The sequence below is a fragment of the Trichoplax adhaerens genome, genomic scaffold, assembly GCF_000150275.1.
Source record: "Trichoplax adhaerens TRIADscaffold_4 genomic scaffold, whole genome shotgun sequence".
Classification (NCBI taxonomy): Eukaryota; Metazoa; Placozoa; class Uniplacotomia; order Trichoplacea; family Trichoplacidae; genus Trichoplax; species Trichoplax adhaerens.
The window spans coordinates 3,343,403-3,360,398 of record NW_002060946.1 but is presented as its reverse complement, the minus strand read 5'-3'; the positions used below and the strand labels follow the sequence as shown (position 1 = coordinate 3,360,398).

General features: G+C 31.7%; 3 protein-coding genes across 3 annotated transcripts; 1 reads left to right on the top strand and 2 right to left on the bottom strand.

Moving 5' to 3' along the window:
- Positions 1–319: 319 nt before the first annotated feature.
- Positions 320–4,560, top strand: TRIADDRAFT_24450 (uncharacterized protein; the record flags this gene model as incomplete). The annotated part of the gene is made up of 16 exons (XM_002111932.1): positions 320–487; positions 1,336–1,436; positions 1,705–1,891; positions 2,033–2,172; positions 2,313–2,503; positions 2,617–2,711; positions 2,790–2,874; positions 3,011–3,114; positions 3,196–3,267; positions 3,411–3,461; positions 3,555–3,637; positions 3,781–3,815; positions 3,913–3,968; positions 4,060–4,104; positions 4,192–4,307; positions 4,479–4,560. The coding sequence occupies 16 exons, from the start codon at positions 320–322 to the stop codon at positions 4,558–4,560; spliced, it is 1,611 nt and encodes a 536-aa protein (XP_002111968.1).
- Positions 4,561–5,384: 824 nt separating this feature from the next.
- On the bottom strand, positions 5,385–7,510 carry TRIADDRAFT_55528 (uncharacterized protein; the record flags this gene model as incomplete). Its single annotated transcript, XM_002111436.1, has 7 exons — positions 5,385–5,402; positions 5,780–5,851; positions 6,081–6,172; positions 6,358–6,438; positions 7,036–7,106; positions 7,177–7,223; positions 7,445–7,510. The coding sequence occupies 7 exons, from the start codon at positions 7,508–7,510 to the stop codon at positions 5,385–5,387; spliced, it is 447 nt and encodes a 148-aa protein (XP_002111472.1).
- A 5,230-nt stretch (positions 7,511–12,740) lies between these two features.
- TRIADDRAFT_63847 (uncharacterized protein) lies at positions 12,741–15,758 on the bottom strand (the record flags this gene model as incomplete). The annotated part of the gene is made up of 2 exons (XM_002111435.1): positions 12,741–13,138; positions 15,497–15,758. The coding sequence occupies 2 exons, from the start codon at positions 15,756–15,758 to the stop codon at positions 12,912–12,914; spliced, it is 489 nt and encodes a 162-aa protein (XP_002111471.1). The 3' UTR covers positions 12,741–12,911.
- Between the last annotated feature and the right edge of the window lie 1,238 nt (positions 15,759–16,996).

The following is a 16,996-nucleotide window of genomic DNA, read 5'->3' as shown; positions in this document are numbered from 1 at the left end:
TGAGCTATAGATATACTCTATCGGATTAGCCATGGAAGAGGACTACTGTACAAGGCAGGTCTTAACTACTATACTGTACTATACTGTACCAGGGATTTAGAAGACTGTATTAGTCTTCCAAGTCCCTGACTGTGCTAAGTACAGTACTGGTGTAATGGTAACGATTTATACAGACGTACAGAAGTACGTACTAGAGGCTACTACTAAAGTTGACCATGCCCAGCGTTACTACAGCAACTGGCTGCAGCTCCATTCTAAAGTAGAATTTATTTACGTTCTGTGGAGCAAGTCATCGATCAGCTTAATTCATCGAGAAGATATGGCATGGCTAACTTGTGGACGTGCAACAGTCGTTGTTTTCCTATCGTACATGGTTTATAATTTTTATGCCTTATACTTATTATTTTACCCTCAGCAATGTTCTATAGTTGCCAAGAATGAAAATAATTGTCTGAGGCCGTTTTTGAAAGACGATGCCAAACTATCAGTAAGATCAATCGATCGCTCTTATTACATCACTGTCACTCGTAGATCTAAACAGAAAGAACAAAGTGTTCAGTTTTAATATTACTGCAGCAGCAGCTTTTCCAATGTAGAGTATTGCTAATGGATTAGCTGATCGAGCATGCCTTTCTGTACGTTGCTACGCCTAAATCATGCACTGACCGTTATGGTTATGCAGTCACAATGCAATGATGCTAATACTGTCGTCATAAGAAGAGAAAATGTTACGAATGTATACTAAGGCATAGGCTTCTAGAACCTCAGAGATTCTAGTAGCTCTTAACCAAAGTCATTCATTTAATTTATGGATACAATAGTAGCAGTTTACATGTTACAAAATACCATGTATTTGCAATTAAGCCATTACTAGGATAATGACAATCGCGAACTGTCTGATATTCTTACAATCTAAGTATAATGTCGTTGCATAGACTATGCCAGTATATTTGAGCAAGATGAATACTGTACATGGGTAGATCTTCGGGCTACGTTACGGTAGATATTGTTACATTTTATGCACTATCCAGAGTTGAAAATGCCCCTGATACTGTATGCTGCTCTGTTACTAAATTTATGGATTAAGCTACAGTTATATCGAGATTTAATTTCATCTGTTTTCATAACTTTATAACTCGCTGTCTTAGTTATATGTCTTAGTTACAGTGAATTTCATTATCGATGCAACTGATAAACTTGAGCATAGGAACCACACATTCTTTTCCGTCATTTTATAATGATCAAAGAGATCTAAGAAATATCTCTTTAATAATAACAAACGGAATAGACGTTTCTTTCTATCCATTCAGATTTTCGAAACTATTTCTATAATAGTTGCAGATTTACACCTCTGTCAAGTCAACAAAGCAATCAATTAGAAAATTATCATCAATATATACAGAAGAAGATTTTCATTATCATAAAGCTTTTACAAAGTAAGTAAGGAATGTACCAATGAATTAGCTTCTTTTATCCTAACATACGTACTTAGGACTCATCAGTTTTGGAATATCTTTATTGTACTTATAGATGGTTATACATATATGAATAGTTCAATATTTATTGGCTATACTGTACAATGCATATGCATTACAAATAACAATTACCGATGTTATGTTGACACCGATCACCCTAATCTAGGAACATGTACATGACTAATCTAGCATTAATCGATTAAATCTGTAATTGCTATTTCTACAATAGGTCTGTTAATGTAACCTTGCCATCTGCTGTGGTTAAAAATGGAACTTTATTTGCTCACATTGTTATCTATCCGTATCTTCAAATGATTGATGGCCACAGTCTTGCTTATACGATTGCCCCGCTCACTCGATATGCAATACCTAAAGCTGATACTCAACATTTATTATCTAGCAGCATTCAAAATAGGGTAAGCTACAATCTCTAAAGTGTTACATAACAATAAGGATATTACTCATGGTAGTTTATTACTTAAGTTTGACATACTCATATCGTATTGACCGAAGCATACCGGTATAGCTGCTAATTTTGCTACTGATGTATCTATAAGTGTTCATCTCCATTAATTATTTTACAGACTTTAAATCGCCCTAAATCTCATTGGAAGAAAACCGTTAGTGTCAGATTAATGACAGAAAAGTTTCTGTTTGATATGAAACAATTTCCAGCAGAAATATTCAGTTTATTAAGGTAGCCCTTGCTTAATATAGCTAATTTCAAATGATTATCTGAGAATAGGATCGGACAGTTAATAGCTTGATAAGTGGACATGCTTATCGGAAGAATTAATCACTTTGATATTACAAATTATCTTTTCTTTTTGAACTAAGGCTAACTAATGGTGATCAATATCTGCCATTCTTGCACGTAACGGAAATGAGCCAGACTTTGCGTCAGGCGGAAGTTATCGATGTCAATACTACTGTAAAAGTTTTGCATATCGATTATCAACCAATTTCAGTCGGTGCGTTAAGATTTTGGGTCTCTATGGAAGAATCAATGAAACTAATTCGCAAACTTGGTAAAGTGATAGTGCTACATTTGACAGCTGTATTTTGTTAGAAGCGATTAGCAGTGTAATTCATGCGATAAATCGATTACAATGCCATACCAATTAATTGATTATTGTTTCAGGATTTTCTGATAATGATATTGATAAAGTGAAAGGTATATTCTCGAGTGGCAATTTAAAACTCCTTCTTTTAACGTTCGTGATATCATTAGTTCATGTAAGATGACTGTAGAATATTTGTTTCATTTATGTATACAATAAACGTAGAATTAATCAATAGCCTTTCTTTAATTAGGTTTTATTGGACTTTTTGGCATTTAAGAACGACGTTAATTTTTGGAAAGGAAGAAAAACGACTGCAGGTCTCTCTCCTACGACAGGTAGCTCGATAGATCTATTTAATTAATTGGTTAAATAGTAATGGTGAAAATAATAGCTATATGCACTTATATATTTAAATTTAAAAATGAAACCTATACTCCTTTTTAATGTTTGTATTATGTTTGGTTATTATAGTAATATGGCATAGTTTTAGCTATAGCGTTATCTTTCTATACCTCTTGGATGAAGATGCTAGTTATTTAGTCATAGTACCATTAGGGATTTCTACAATTATCGAGGTTAGCTTCATTTAAATTTGCAATAAATTCATGTTGAATCGTGAAGCAGATTAGTAACCCTTTAAATTTCTTTTATGTTAGATTTGGAAATTAGCTAAAGTCTTTAAAGTAACATTGGAAAGGAAACCTGAACATTGGTTGCCATCAATTCAAGTACATAACATTGTTCCTAATACAGAAATAATATTTTGTACATGATTTTAGTATCCTACGTATTATGTGAATTAGCTACGTTATTACTGTAATTTAGAATGTCATATCAGGTTGTTTAATATGTTATTATACCGATATTACAGTTTGGTCAACGTTCTAAAGCTGAACAGGAATCGGAATCTTATGATTTAGAGGTACCAATGCCTTAAATTGCATTTTTAGATAGTTATATCTTAATCAATGGTGACGTTAAGGTTTAGATAGCAATTCTGAATTATCACTGCTAGGCGATAAGATATCTATCATATTTTCTTTATCCGTTGGTTTTGATTGGAGCAATATATTGCTTAATCTATAATTCCTACAAAAGGTAAGACTTTAAAATTAATTAAGTTAAAAATTTTTATACGGTATTATCTTTATAATTTCAAGAGTTTGCTTAATCTTTTACTATACGGAATTATACGTTATTCTAATCGGAAAACTTATTCATTTTTATCGATTGTATCAAAGTTGGTATTCATGGATTCTTCACAGTCTCGTAAACGGTTTGTTACTATACACGAATGATAGATAACGTGTGCATAATTTATTGCAGTACATATATCTTTATTATGACTACACTGACTGATTATAATCTTTAAGGAATCTACGCTTTTGGATTTCTGTTTATGCTGCCACAACTGTTTATTAATTACAAGGTTAATAGTTTATAATGCCGGTCTTAATTGCTTGTGTTTTAACCCTTATATATTAGCGATATAATATTTCTTTCTGTATTGATAATACTAGTTAAAGTCTGTTGCTCATCTTCCTTGGAGAGCATTTATGTACAAGGTATGTTAAATTAGATATCTGCATGAGTAAGACTGCGGATATTAAAAATTGCTAATGCAGTACCTTTCCCCTGAATTCATATCTTAGGCCTTCAATACTTTTATTGACGACGTTTTTGCATTCATAATTATCATGCCAACATCCCATCGTTTAGCAGTATTTCGAGATGATTTTGTATTTCTAATCTATTTGTATCAAAGGTGGTAAGTAATTCGATTTTTTTTTCATGCTGTAATTCCGCCCAACTACAGTAATATCATTATATGATAGTTAAGTAAATTATCATTATTCTATCTCTGGTCCTAGGAGAATATATCTGAAACTATTGATGTATGATCTAATAAATTAATAGTTGATACTTATTCCTCTATTAGGTTATATCCTGTCGATAAGAGTAGGGTAAACGAATTTGGCATGTCATACGAAGACAAAGAAAGTAAACCACATTCCGATTAATAGTATCGGAAAATGTTATAATTCATACGGTGTCAGGAGGATTGATCCTATTTGTAATATTGGAATTTTGTATTAAATATACAGATTTAAAAGATTTATAATTGGTCATGATATTTTGGTAATAAATTTGTGTTATTTAAATTACATAGTATTGCTTATTGTAAGATTGGATGAGGATACTGACCGGCTTACATATCGATCATTCTAAGACGCAGCAATTAGTCTAATTATACGCAGACATTGGAAAGACTAGATTTCAATTGATTTATTCCACAAATTAAACAATTAAAATTTTGAAAGACAACCAGATTTTTCGATCAAGGGTGTACAAGAAAGCAGTTATCTATAAATATATATTACTATAAATTGTATATACATTTCTATAGGCTTTAGATTATACAATACGCTTGACCATAATGTTAGAAGCATACCTAAACTAAGAACTATGGCATAGATATTGGGTTATGACTTACAGAATTTTTACTGCTATCAAATGATCTACGACGACAAATTAGTAATTGTAGACGTGCACACAAATAGTCAGAAAATTACATCGAATGTATTCCATGGAAATACTGAAGGAGCTAAATTTCTCTTGATCAGAAATCACTTACAGCAGCCGTCAAAACAGAACTTTCATAGAATGTTACAACGACGAAGAAATTTTACGTATTAAATTACTAGTTGAACAGGAGTACACGTCACTTAGTCCGAATCATCAAGATTATGGCGTCGTCGATCGAACTATAAGAGATAAAATATAAGAATAAAAAGCATTAGGAATATTCTTTATTTAAAAGCTAGAGATAAGATGTATCTGAATTTTAATAACATATGCCCAACTAGGAAATTATAAGTACAAGAACATTTTAGCTTATAGAAAAAATCGTGAATCTTAAGCTATGCAAATTGTTATATACGTGTACAGAGCTATGCTGCCAATAAAGTGTCCATTTTGGAATAAGTGATTGACATAACATTGAGGCATGATGAGTTTTAAGTTCAGTAATTAATTCTTTTAGTATACCGTATATAACTATAACGTCGTGAAGATTATTTGGATGATTACATATTGTTATTAATAAAACTCTATTTACATCCAAATATTCACACGGGTGTGATACAGTATCCTTTTTAAGATATTCATCTTACAGTATTTCGATCCAAGAAATCACTAATATCGGATTCACAATTTTTTTTAATACAATTTATAAATTACCTTTACGGTAGTCCTTTTTTGAGTTTTTGAGTTGACTTCTTCTAGTAATTTAATCAGTTGCGCTTCACTGACCTGCGATAAAACGGACAGGTAAATTTAATCGCTTACTAATGTCACTCAAGGGGCTAAGTTAAGATACTGGCGCCCAACACATTATAAGAAGAACAGTAACATAGCAGATAGGGTTATCAGGAAAATGATGGGAATATCTAAAGCCATAGTTGATAAATCTCTATTTTAAAAACGACTTTGTGTACTGTAATCACTTGCTACGCAATATTATTAGTTGATTAATTATCACCTTGCCGCCAAGTTGTCCAGTTTTTGCCATATTTATCAACATATTTTCAATCATTGACGCTTTCTCGGGCTTTACTAACGCGATACTATTCACTAACAATTACAATTACATAAATATTATTCCTTCAATTATGCACTATATTACGATATCTATAGCAGATTCTTTCTATTTGTAATTACTTAAATTAGAGTGATAACACTAGATAAGACGAAAATATCATAAAGAAATGCTCCTTTTTCATGATTTGTATAATCGTATTATGCAAGCATATACAAACATCTTGTTCTTGCATCCTGAGCTAGAATTTGCGATAAAATGCTGTTCTTCGCTTCCGCTTCCCTATCAAATAAATTTAATTCTACATTTTAGATTACATATGAAAATTATCCATTACAATTGTAATTAAGTGTCTTCCAATATTTTAATGCATCATTAACGAGCGATGTTATAGTACGTGTTTACACTAGGTTAGAATTGATTCAAGAAGGTGAATTGTACGATTAAAAAGAAAGATGTACATGTAGTCTTGAATAGACGTGTTAAGACTAGCTAGAATAAATTGGAGAAGGTAAAATTATATGATTGAAAAGAAAAAAATGGCATATGTACATACTGTAGGTAGCCTTCCTGAAGTATACAGTAGCGCGTTATCAGGGACTACTACTAGTCGTTACGGATGTAATCTAGTCTAACAGTCGTAAAGGCTAGTATCGATAGTGATCAACATTAAGGTTACGATAACCATGGATTTTCAAGTCAAAACATGAAAAGTAGACATAATACAGTTTGCACTGTAAGTACTAAATAGTAGCAATATGTATAGCACTTTTGTAGTATTTAAAGAGATATGTTGTAACACAGTAGTGAGTTGTTAATACAGCATTGCTAAATTTGTGAAGATTTTTTGCAGATTGTTTAACCCCTGACGATGGCCACTCGTAGCTCTATAATCTACCATAAGCAAAGTCTTGCATGGCAAACAATCCATGCTCGCAATACGGGGGTCGTAAACTGGGTGTATACAATCTACGAAATTAGCGATCATTTAGGTTTCCGTCAGCGCGATAAAAAGTAGGATAGGATTCTATTTCAGTACCTCGCTTTTACTTGCTGTTCCTGTTGTTGCCTATCGAGATTACCTTGCTGTAAGTAAAGTAGAAAAAAGAGTAAAAGAAAGTCAGTAAGATTAACCTCCTTGTATCACCAATCACTAGTCCAATTACAACTTTGTTATCGAGTCACGATCATTTTAACTGCCATCGCCTGCACCAATACTGTCAGTAGGAACGACACGCCATTTTTTAAAGCAGCTTTATTCATGATGTGTATTCGTCTAATAAATAAATGATTATGACTTGAATTACCGGATATTGTCCTTGGAGTTCTGCCATGCGTTTAGCACGGATTTGCTCAAGTTCACTATCACCCATGTTGGTCAAGGAAGAGTTGTCTACACTTAATTTTAGACAAGATGGAGAAAGGTCTGCAGAACCCGTAGGCAGCAAGAAGAGTTTGGCAGTGGAAGCCCAGATGAGATTTAACCTCCCCACTGTATATTCTACTACCTATGGTTTAGAACAGTACCGAACTACACAGTCAAAACACTTTAACAAGCAATCGGAAAAGGGTGACTATGGTAACCGAAAAGGCTTTCCTACGGTCAAACCCAGGGTCTAGTCTAACCATGGGCTACAGCACTAAAGCCAGGCCCTGACTAGACTGGATTACCCGCTAGGCTCGGACGGTCGGACATTTCAGCCTCATGTTAGTTATATCCTTTGAATACTGTTCCAATTTCCCAACACTTCTATTGGTGATCATGTTATTAAGCGAATGATCGATTCTATAATTGGCTTATTTTTCGAAATGAAGTAGTATTAGATTGAAATCTATTCTTTTACTAAGTTCTGCTTGTAAGCAGTTCTATAACGTCATAAATGTTCTTGAATTAGTAAAAGTCATTACTACCGATCTTGTGTGCCCATTTTTCTTCATGGATTCCATACTAAGTAACTTATTTTTCGATATTCTCAGTCTCGTTGAATACAGAAAGTCTGTCCGTCTGTGAAAGTGTCCTTTCTTGATGCATCTACTATACACTACTGTACAATCTACAGACAAGCATATTAGTTTGTATGATGGCGGGTTACCGCACAGATCTGGGAAATAAATAGAGATTAATTGAATCGTTCTATATATTATTGCTTCAGATAATTGCAGTATACAACTTAAAGTATAAACTAATTGTCTTGAGTATTAATAGGATTGTAATAGCCTCACTGCTACTACTACTTCGGTCCTTCATTGCGTCGAAACGCCTCTTCCTCAAGAATAGGTAACAAACCTTCAATTCGAGAGCAAACGCTGAAGTTTATTTAACTCGCGATGTCTTTCCATCTTGCGAGTCCGCCAAGAGATCTTGCTTTTCTTCTCTCAATATAACAGTCGAAAACGGCAAAGATAAACCGGATAATTACTCTTAACCTATCGGTAACAAACCTTCAATTGGAGAGCAAACGCTCAAGTTTATTTAACTCGCTATGTCTTTCCATCTGGCAGCTCCGTTAAGAGATCTTACGTTTCCTCCCTCAATATAACAGTCGAAAACGGCAAAGATAAATCTGATAATTACTCTTAGCCCCTCCAGAACAACAATTTCACAAAAATACATAAGTTATACTAGCATAGTTACTTCACCCTTTCATCAGCCACGACCCACTAACATACTTTAATCTATGCAAACCATTACAAGAATATACGGTCTTTGCAATTCATGGATAAGAAGGAATGAGGCCAAGAATAAGGCCAAGGGAAGCCGTCCATTTAAAGTATCACTAGCTAGTTATAGATATGCGGTACACTACAAATTAATTGATTAAAGCATAAAATGGATCCCCGCGGGGGCCCAGCTTGCATTTCAACGTGGTTAAAATTTTTAAAGTCAAACTCAAACTGTTTAAATTTTTTAAATGGCGTAGCTTAGGTGTTCCTAACCTTAACCTGATAATCATTAGTAAATTCTAATATTTATCCTAAAAATTTTTCCATGAATGTGAATGGGGATCCATTATATATAAGATGCTATATAAGTTAATGTATGGGAGTTAATTATTCCTCATGCGATTAGCTAATACTTGTAAATCTGTAAATCAAACTTATGTGAAATATATCCAGTTTGATAAAATTTTTACTCGTCCTTTGTAGTATTTTCTTAGCCTTTATGGACTAATTCGCATGTACGTGAATATAGATAAATTTATTTATGATTATCAATGCTATATAGTTCTTAGCACTATTGTGCAGTAATATTAAGAGAATCAAGCCAAAAATGAAGGCAAATGAAGCCATTTACGCAAAAGTATCAAGAGCAGGTTATAGGTGTATGCTCATACGATGATTCAATACGAGTTAAGGGCTCGTCTAAATCCGTAAAATCTAACTTACAATCATTAAATTTAATTTGATAGGATTACCGCTCTCTTTGCGTAATAGTTTCTAAGCATTTATGGGCTGACTGTAAAGTGTACAATGTACATGCATACGAATAAATTTAGAAATATCAATGGTACATCAGTACTAGCCCTATACAATAATGGAAAGCAATTAAGCCAAGAATAAGGCTATACGAGTGTATAGGTATTCATGCAAAGTATTAAGAGCTAAGGAAACGGCAAGTTACCACTATATTGAATTATAGCATGCAATACATCCGTATGTACATATACCGGAATTTTTTGTATTCATTAATACTAAGAAGGAGGCAAGTTACCGATATATCGTTACGTTGATTAATAATATTATTAACCCACCATATAAACTCTACATTATACCACCGTGATCATATCAAATGGGTACAGAAAGGTAATTTACAAAGCCTCTGACCATATCAATAAATAATTAATAAAAAAAGTAGGAGATAAGCAAAAATTAGATACATCATACTTTTAAGGTCTATAAACTATGTTAATTATAAAAATTATTCGTTTACCTCTAATTATTCTATTACGAGTTTCATACTGTTACTTGATATAAGTATATGCAGTAGGTTAATAGATTTTACCCTTTTGTTCAACTAGAATACTGAAATTGTGCTTGACATGGAATCATTAACAAAGAATTGGACTAATGGCAAAAGCACAATCATTAATATTCTTAATGATGATCATATTTCACTTCTTTTAAAAAGACTAAATATTATATGCATGTATAAACTATATCAGTAATATGAATGCTAAAAATACCTATTCAACTAAAGTGTAAATTTGATCAATCTCAGATAATTCATTCACCCATTACAGTACTGCCATTACCAGAGTGATTTATATGTCTGTTACAGAGCAAATATGAAACCGTCGATAGAAGAATAACAGCTAAGTACATATGTATCGATAGATTTCTGCAAAGCAAATCCTACTAACTACTCAGTCTTTATTGATTGCTTATCAATAAATTTTTTTCCGTAGTTCTAGGAGAATACAGTAGTAGTAAATCGTTTATTAACTAATTGGTATAGAGTTAACAATAAAATGACTTCTGAAGTGTGTCTACATGATGGCAAACTAATGCAGCTGTTTCAAACTATAATTCGAGCATTAGTTACTAGTGAAACTTAGAAATTCGAAACGCTTTACATGATCATTATTTACGAGAGCAGCTTGCAATAGAGTATAATTGTTGGGTACGAGTTGGGTAATATGAAAGTAAAATAAGAGTCTAACTAGATCTTTGTCTCAGCTATGAAATTTCGATTATTTCAGGCCTTGAAGGTTTTAGATCCTGTAAACTATCTCTGTATTAATAATATAACATGATCTTTTGATTTTTTTTATCTCCGATTGAGGCATATGCTTTCTCCTAAGGCTACTTTCAAACCGTGTTATAAAACTAAAAAATATTGAGAAAAGTAGTAATTGTAAATTATTAAACTTTCTTGTTTACCTTCAAATAATCAGGATTTTTGTACGTAAGACTTTTATATCAACTATGTGTATGTCCAATCCGAATTTTTAATATCCCTAAGAATAATTTAAAGTAATCATACATGTCGGTCGCAGTATCGGTCACGTTGGTTGAAGGATTGCTAATATCTTATCAGTAGAAGTCATTAAAAGCTGCTGTCGTAAAAGCAATAACAAATGCACCATCCAGAAAAGATTGTAATTGTTATTAACTAATAAAGTTCGATAATAATACTACCACGATCTTATTTAGAAGTGCTGCTTTTTCTATTGATGCCACCTTTTGACAAGATACATTGGATGAATGTAGGCCTATATAACTTTCAATTTCCTTCTGTCGCAGTTCTGAAGGCTATTGGCAATATATGCTTTTAGAATAATTAGCATTATTACCAAAAAGAAGGTTACAACGGTAATATAGGATATTTTCAGATTTGCATAAATTCTGTTATAAATTCATAAATAATGTTTTTGTATCATAGCTTTCAGAACTACGAGGTTTATGAAATGTAAGATGATTCGAAGAAAAAAGAACAGATGAAGACGATAAAAACAGTAATATCGAATGAAATTTTAATTACTAGCTATAGAATTTGAACTCTTTATTCTATATTGAGTAATAAAAGAAATAGCAAACGTAAAAAGAACAATTATTCATTGAAATAATTCCATAGTGGAAGTTACAGATTAGATTCCAGACGTAACACATTAAATAATCGAGTTCGTTCTTGAATAAAAGCAATGCACTCGCTCATTACCTGAGGTAATTTTGTATTTGTTTGTGAGTTATATTGTCCTCCATAATTGTAATACATAATAATTATGTACAGTATCCATATCGTTTATAATATTTTATGTGTCTTTCTATTAACGATTATTGAAAAATTCGATTTTTTATAGCAGCTGTGCTACGTTCATTTACTCCTAAGGTTTTTGCTTATAAAATTGAACCGGATATTAAAATTAAAATTTTTCATGAATAAATTAGTAGCAACACGATTAAAATTCACTTCAGTAATAAGCGAATAATTACTGTTATAGGCCATCTATTTGCCCTAAATTCTCTTTAAGCCTGTACTACTTCTATATTACGTACGCGTATAGATCATCTAATAGATAACGGTAGATGAAAATAGGAGCAATACTATTGTTGCTTTATTCAGTATTTTCATCACGGAGTACCGTATATCTTTCTATCTTTATTACCCGTAACTCGATCAAGATATAGTAGTTTCAGGTATACATTAGTAATAACAACCTAACAAATGCCTTTATTAAAGTACTAATAATTACCGTAATTCGTTATAAACTTGCTCTAACACTCTCTAGAACTAGAAATATCAATCTTATACTTAAAGTAGTTATATTCTATTATACTCCATACGCTGTCATGCTGCGAATAGCTTAAAAGTAGTACTAGCTTCATTCAATTGTTTACTGTTGCGAACTTTTTTATTTCTATTGGCACTAACTTTTAGAAATTTTAGACTTGATTGCCCATTAAATCTCTTAATGCTTTATGATTTATCCATATATACGAATATGGCGTTATTTTAATGATGAAATGCATCACAATCTCGTCTTAAATGGCTAAGGCATTAGGTATGAATGATATTCACAATGGACTAATAATAAAATTTTCAACATCGAAAGTTACTCCATATTAATGTGTTTTTAATATTTTAGGATATAGGTTTTTATTGTCTGCTGGATCATTTTGACGCATTTTAAATGATACATTTTGTGTGATTGTTAAATTTGATAAGTAACTACATTTGGTTGCTGACTGCCGTTACAGGGAGAAAATAGTGGATAGTTCTGCTCGCTGAATTGTCATGTTATCAACTTTGAAATGATGGATGCCAATAGTCTGTTAAAACATATTTTGGGCAAGAAAGTTGCAACCAATTGCCAAAGCTTCAGCATAAGTATCATCTTTATACGAAGATGTACACATTTGTTCCATATTGGATTCTGAACATTGAACTGTTCCAGTAGAGCCTTGGCAACATTGTGATTTGACTGCTAGGAGGATTCCAGATCGTTTATGTGGACGTGTATGGCGCAAGAATGTCTTGGCTTCTAATGCCGAATCAAGATCTAAAATTGAGATGGCAATAAGCTAAATGAATGATTTGCTAGTAAAAAAATTGAACTCTAGAATAGCTGAAGTAAATAGATATTAACTTTTGGTCTTGAATAATTTTATCCTTACGTTGTTCATTAAGATATGCTAGTAGAATTAATTTCTCAAAAATCTAAACCTACTAAATGAACACTTAATTAAATCATACTATTTAAAGCGATTTTACGTACAATATTTTGGAAATTTAAAGCCCCTCTTGATAAAAAGACTATCATATCTCTACTGCTATGTGGGTACAAAATGGCAATAGTATCTACCCAATACATTTCAATTAAATTAAAAAATAAGGAAAATAACATGATAGATGGGAAGAAATATCATTGCAATGGTAGTTCCAAATTAGATTATTTATCGTGCTTCGCATTATGACGTTGGTATTTTAATTTAATTTCTATTTTGATTATTAACGCGAAGCTGATGATAAATTAATAAAATCAATCCATATGCTTTTTTACTAATTTGTTAGATCGATATTATTGGTGCAGAAAAGATTGTATTTGGATGTTCACAAATTAGCTTTAAAACCTTTTGATAGGCAGGTAACAATGTAATAGTAGAAATTAAAGGTCACAAAGATAAAACAAAAATATTAAAAATGAAGTATACTTATGTTTTAAGATTTTATTTCGATACGTTCTTATCTATTTGTGCGATCAATAATTAACGAAAACGTAAGCTGAGAGCAAACTACGGTGATTTAGATATCATGCGAAGGAAATATTATAAGTTGCATACAAGTAAAGGGATAAAAGTTGAAATGCTACTCTATCATTACGTTTTCTATTACTACTTTTGTAGGCGTTATAATCGTCTTTCAATAATGATTGAAAATATGACTTTTTATTGTCGTAAATCAGCTAATAGATATCTAGGACTTTGACTTATTTATAAGTTATTGGGTAATATTAAAGATTAATCTTATCTCATAGAATGATGATAAATTGAATTTCATTTCTTCTTAGTTTGCAGTTATAATGATTGTCAACAGAAATTGAAAGGATTACATGGCTTGTGAACAAGAAATTTATAAATTAATGGCAGGGAATTTGTTTGCGGTTGGCTAACGAATCGTGAATTTCTATTTTCATAATTAGAAGTGTAAATTTTTGATTGAATAATATGAATCTGTGTGAATTACATCTAACTAAATATTATTGATCTGGGTGTCGGGATGTATTTATATTAATTAGCGTTAGTAAATAATGAAGATGACGGGCTTTTACATGCAACTTCTAATTTTTGGCATAGAAGAAAAGAAAGGATGATATAATAATAACAAATGAATATGATGACTGGGGTTTGATGAAGAACAAAATGTCGTGTATTTATTTGCTTAACGGCTTATACGAGGCAATCCATACTAGTAGTTAATGTAAGATGCAATCAAGGGTTGAAGTATTATTCAAAAATATTATTGCTCTAGGGCGCTGATAATTTGATTGATTGTCAATATGAAAATTGATTACTTTAACGGTCTCTATTTGCTATATTTACTTAGCAACATGGATAATTCTAATAATTAAGTGAAAACAATCGTTAAATTAAATTCTATTAACTACCACCAATGCTGATGGGAATTTTAATCTTAAGAAATAAATGACAGGGTGGGAAACGGGTGTCTGGAACTAACTTTAATATTAATTACCAACGAAATTAAATAGAGAGATTGATTGCTTATTATTATTATTTTATACTAACCATTGAAAGAATATTTGAGATAGATTGTATTAAAAAATATTTCGTTATAAAATAATTTAAAGATTACTGATAGTAATCCAATTTTTTAATAACTCAAGACATAGAATTTAAATTAGTAGCAATATGCTAATAAAATTGAAAGTAGGATCAATAATTACTGAACTATGGCTGTATCATGATCGATTATCGACTTTTGTCGACTAGAGTAGATTGGGAAAAAAAACTACGTGAGCATAGCTTTAAATTGTATTGCTAGAGAATTTTTTAATTAACTGAACCTATGACATATGTGCACTAGTTACTGTAAAATCAATCAACACCTAAGCTATGTTGTAAAAGTGTATATTAAACGTAAGAGAAATAATATTTGATCATGAAAAATAACTGAGAAATATGAAGCAAAAAGTAGAGGCGTTATTGACAAGATGATACTTAATCTTCAACATATGTAAACTATCTGATCATTGAAAGAATATTTTATTAACTTGTTATTTAAACAGAAGAGGGAGTAGATCAAATAGGGTGGAAAATCGATGGCTCAAAATAATTACATCTAGTCGTTTTAGTTAGCTAATTGATGTTATAGTAAGACTATCCATATTTGAATTTATTACCGTTTCTTTCGTTCAATGAATTTCTGCCATTACGCCATGTATCAATGATGTTTCTCTTTCGGCGCTTAAAGACGCAATCATCAAAACTTGCGTAATGTTGGCATTTAGACCAAAAGGCACCCGCCATGGCATAATCATCACCGCAATTAATCGCTGAAGAAGTAGAAGCATCGTTGAAAATGATAAAATCCGAAGCCGTGGTTATATGAATAGCAGATAATACAACGGCTAAGGTAATAACAGCATATAGTCTTGCAGCCATACTTATGTTCTTCGGGGATCAGCAGTAATAGTATTGTAAAATGATAGCAATTTTGTTTTTAATTCGTCAACCTATGAAAAATGGATAGTTAGAAAATAAAATTATTTTATAACAGGATGAGAATTTTGAATAGTATATTAAAAAAGGCATACAAGCATTAAAAAAATTTATTCAATTTGAAGCGAGTATTAAAATGGTGCTAATACTTTTGGATTCTTATTATGGTTTTAGGGTAAGATCCAGTGTCATTTTTGTTAAGTCGATTTGGTTAAAATAGCTGTCAAATGAAGATTCCTTTGCGTCATAATATTAATGACAGTTGATCAAGGAATAAATTACCATTGATGAAATACTTACATTAAATTGCAAAGTTAGAATGAAGGAAATAAAGATCGAATATATTAATTTGATAATTGATATTATTTGTTGAAAATGATAAAATGACTGTCTAAATGTCGACGACATTGTAGCAATGAGTGATTGATTACCTTTTCAAGCGACAGAAATTCGCGCTAACTACAGTAATGTAGGAAGGAACGGCGATAAAATTTACAGGCACGCAGCGGTGGATAATTTGACGGGCTTTTTAATCGTTCAGCCTTTAAATATACCTGCAGTTGAGTTATTTTTATACAATGAGTATCAATCCAATGTATTGGAAAGCCTATTTGGGATAAGCAAATATTGGTTTAGCAATAAAATACTTAGCTTGATTCATTTTATATATGTACAAGTATATGACAATGAGGAAGTGTGTGTGGTAGTGCGGATAACAGGTGCGGTAATTTTAATTGCTAAACTGATTAACTGACGTCAGATCATTAGTTTAGATGTACTATTTGATTGATAAATGGACAAGTTGTATAACACCAATCACATAGAACAAAGATATTGAATTAGAATTGTTCTATGTCGAATCAGTTCTCAATAAATGAGATAATGGGTTATTTTTCCATACTCTACAGGATAGCGATATCCGCTTACTTTGCGGAATAGAGTAACTATCTATAGATAGGGTTAAAAAAGAAATGATAGAGAGATTTGTAGGAGAGCATATCAAGAAAGAATAGATGTTACCTCCTTTTTTTTGTATTTTTCCTTTTCTTAAAAATTTTTTGATATAATATATAAACAATAAATAGTCATCCATTCTATCATAACAAGGGTAGTGTTATTGATCGATCAATAATCGACATTTAGACTTGGTTAGATACTTATTGGAACAAAATCTATACAAA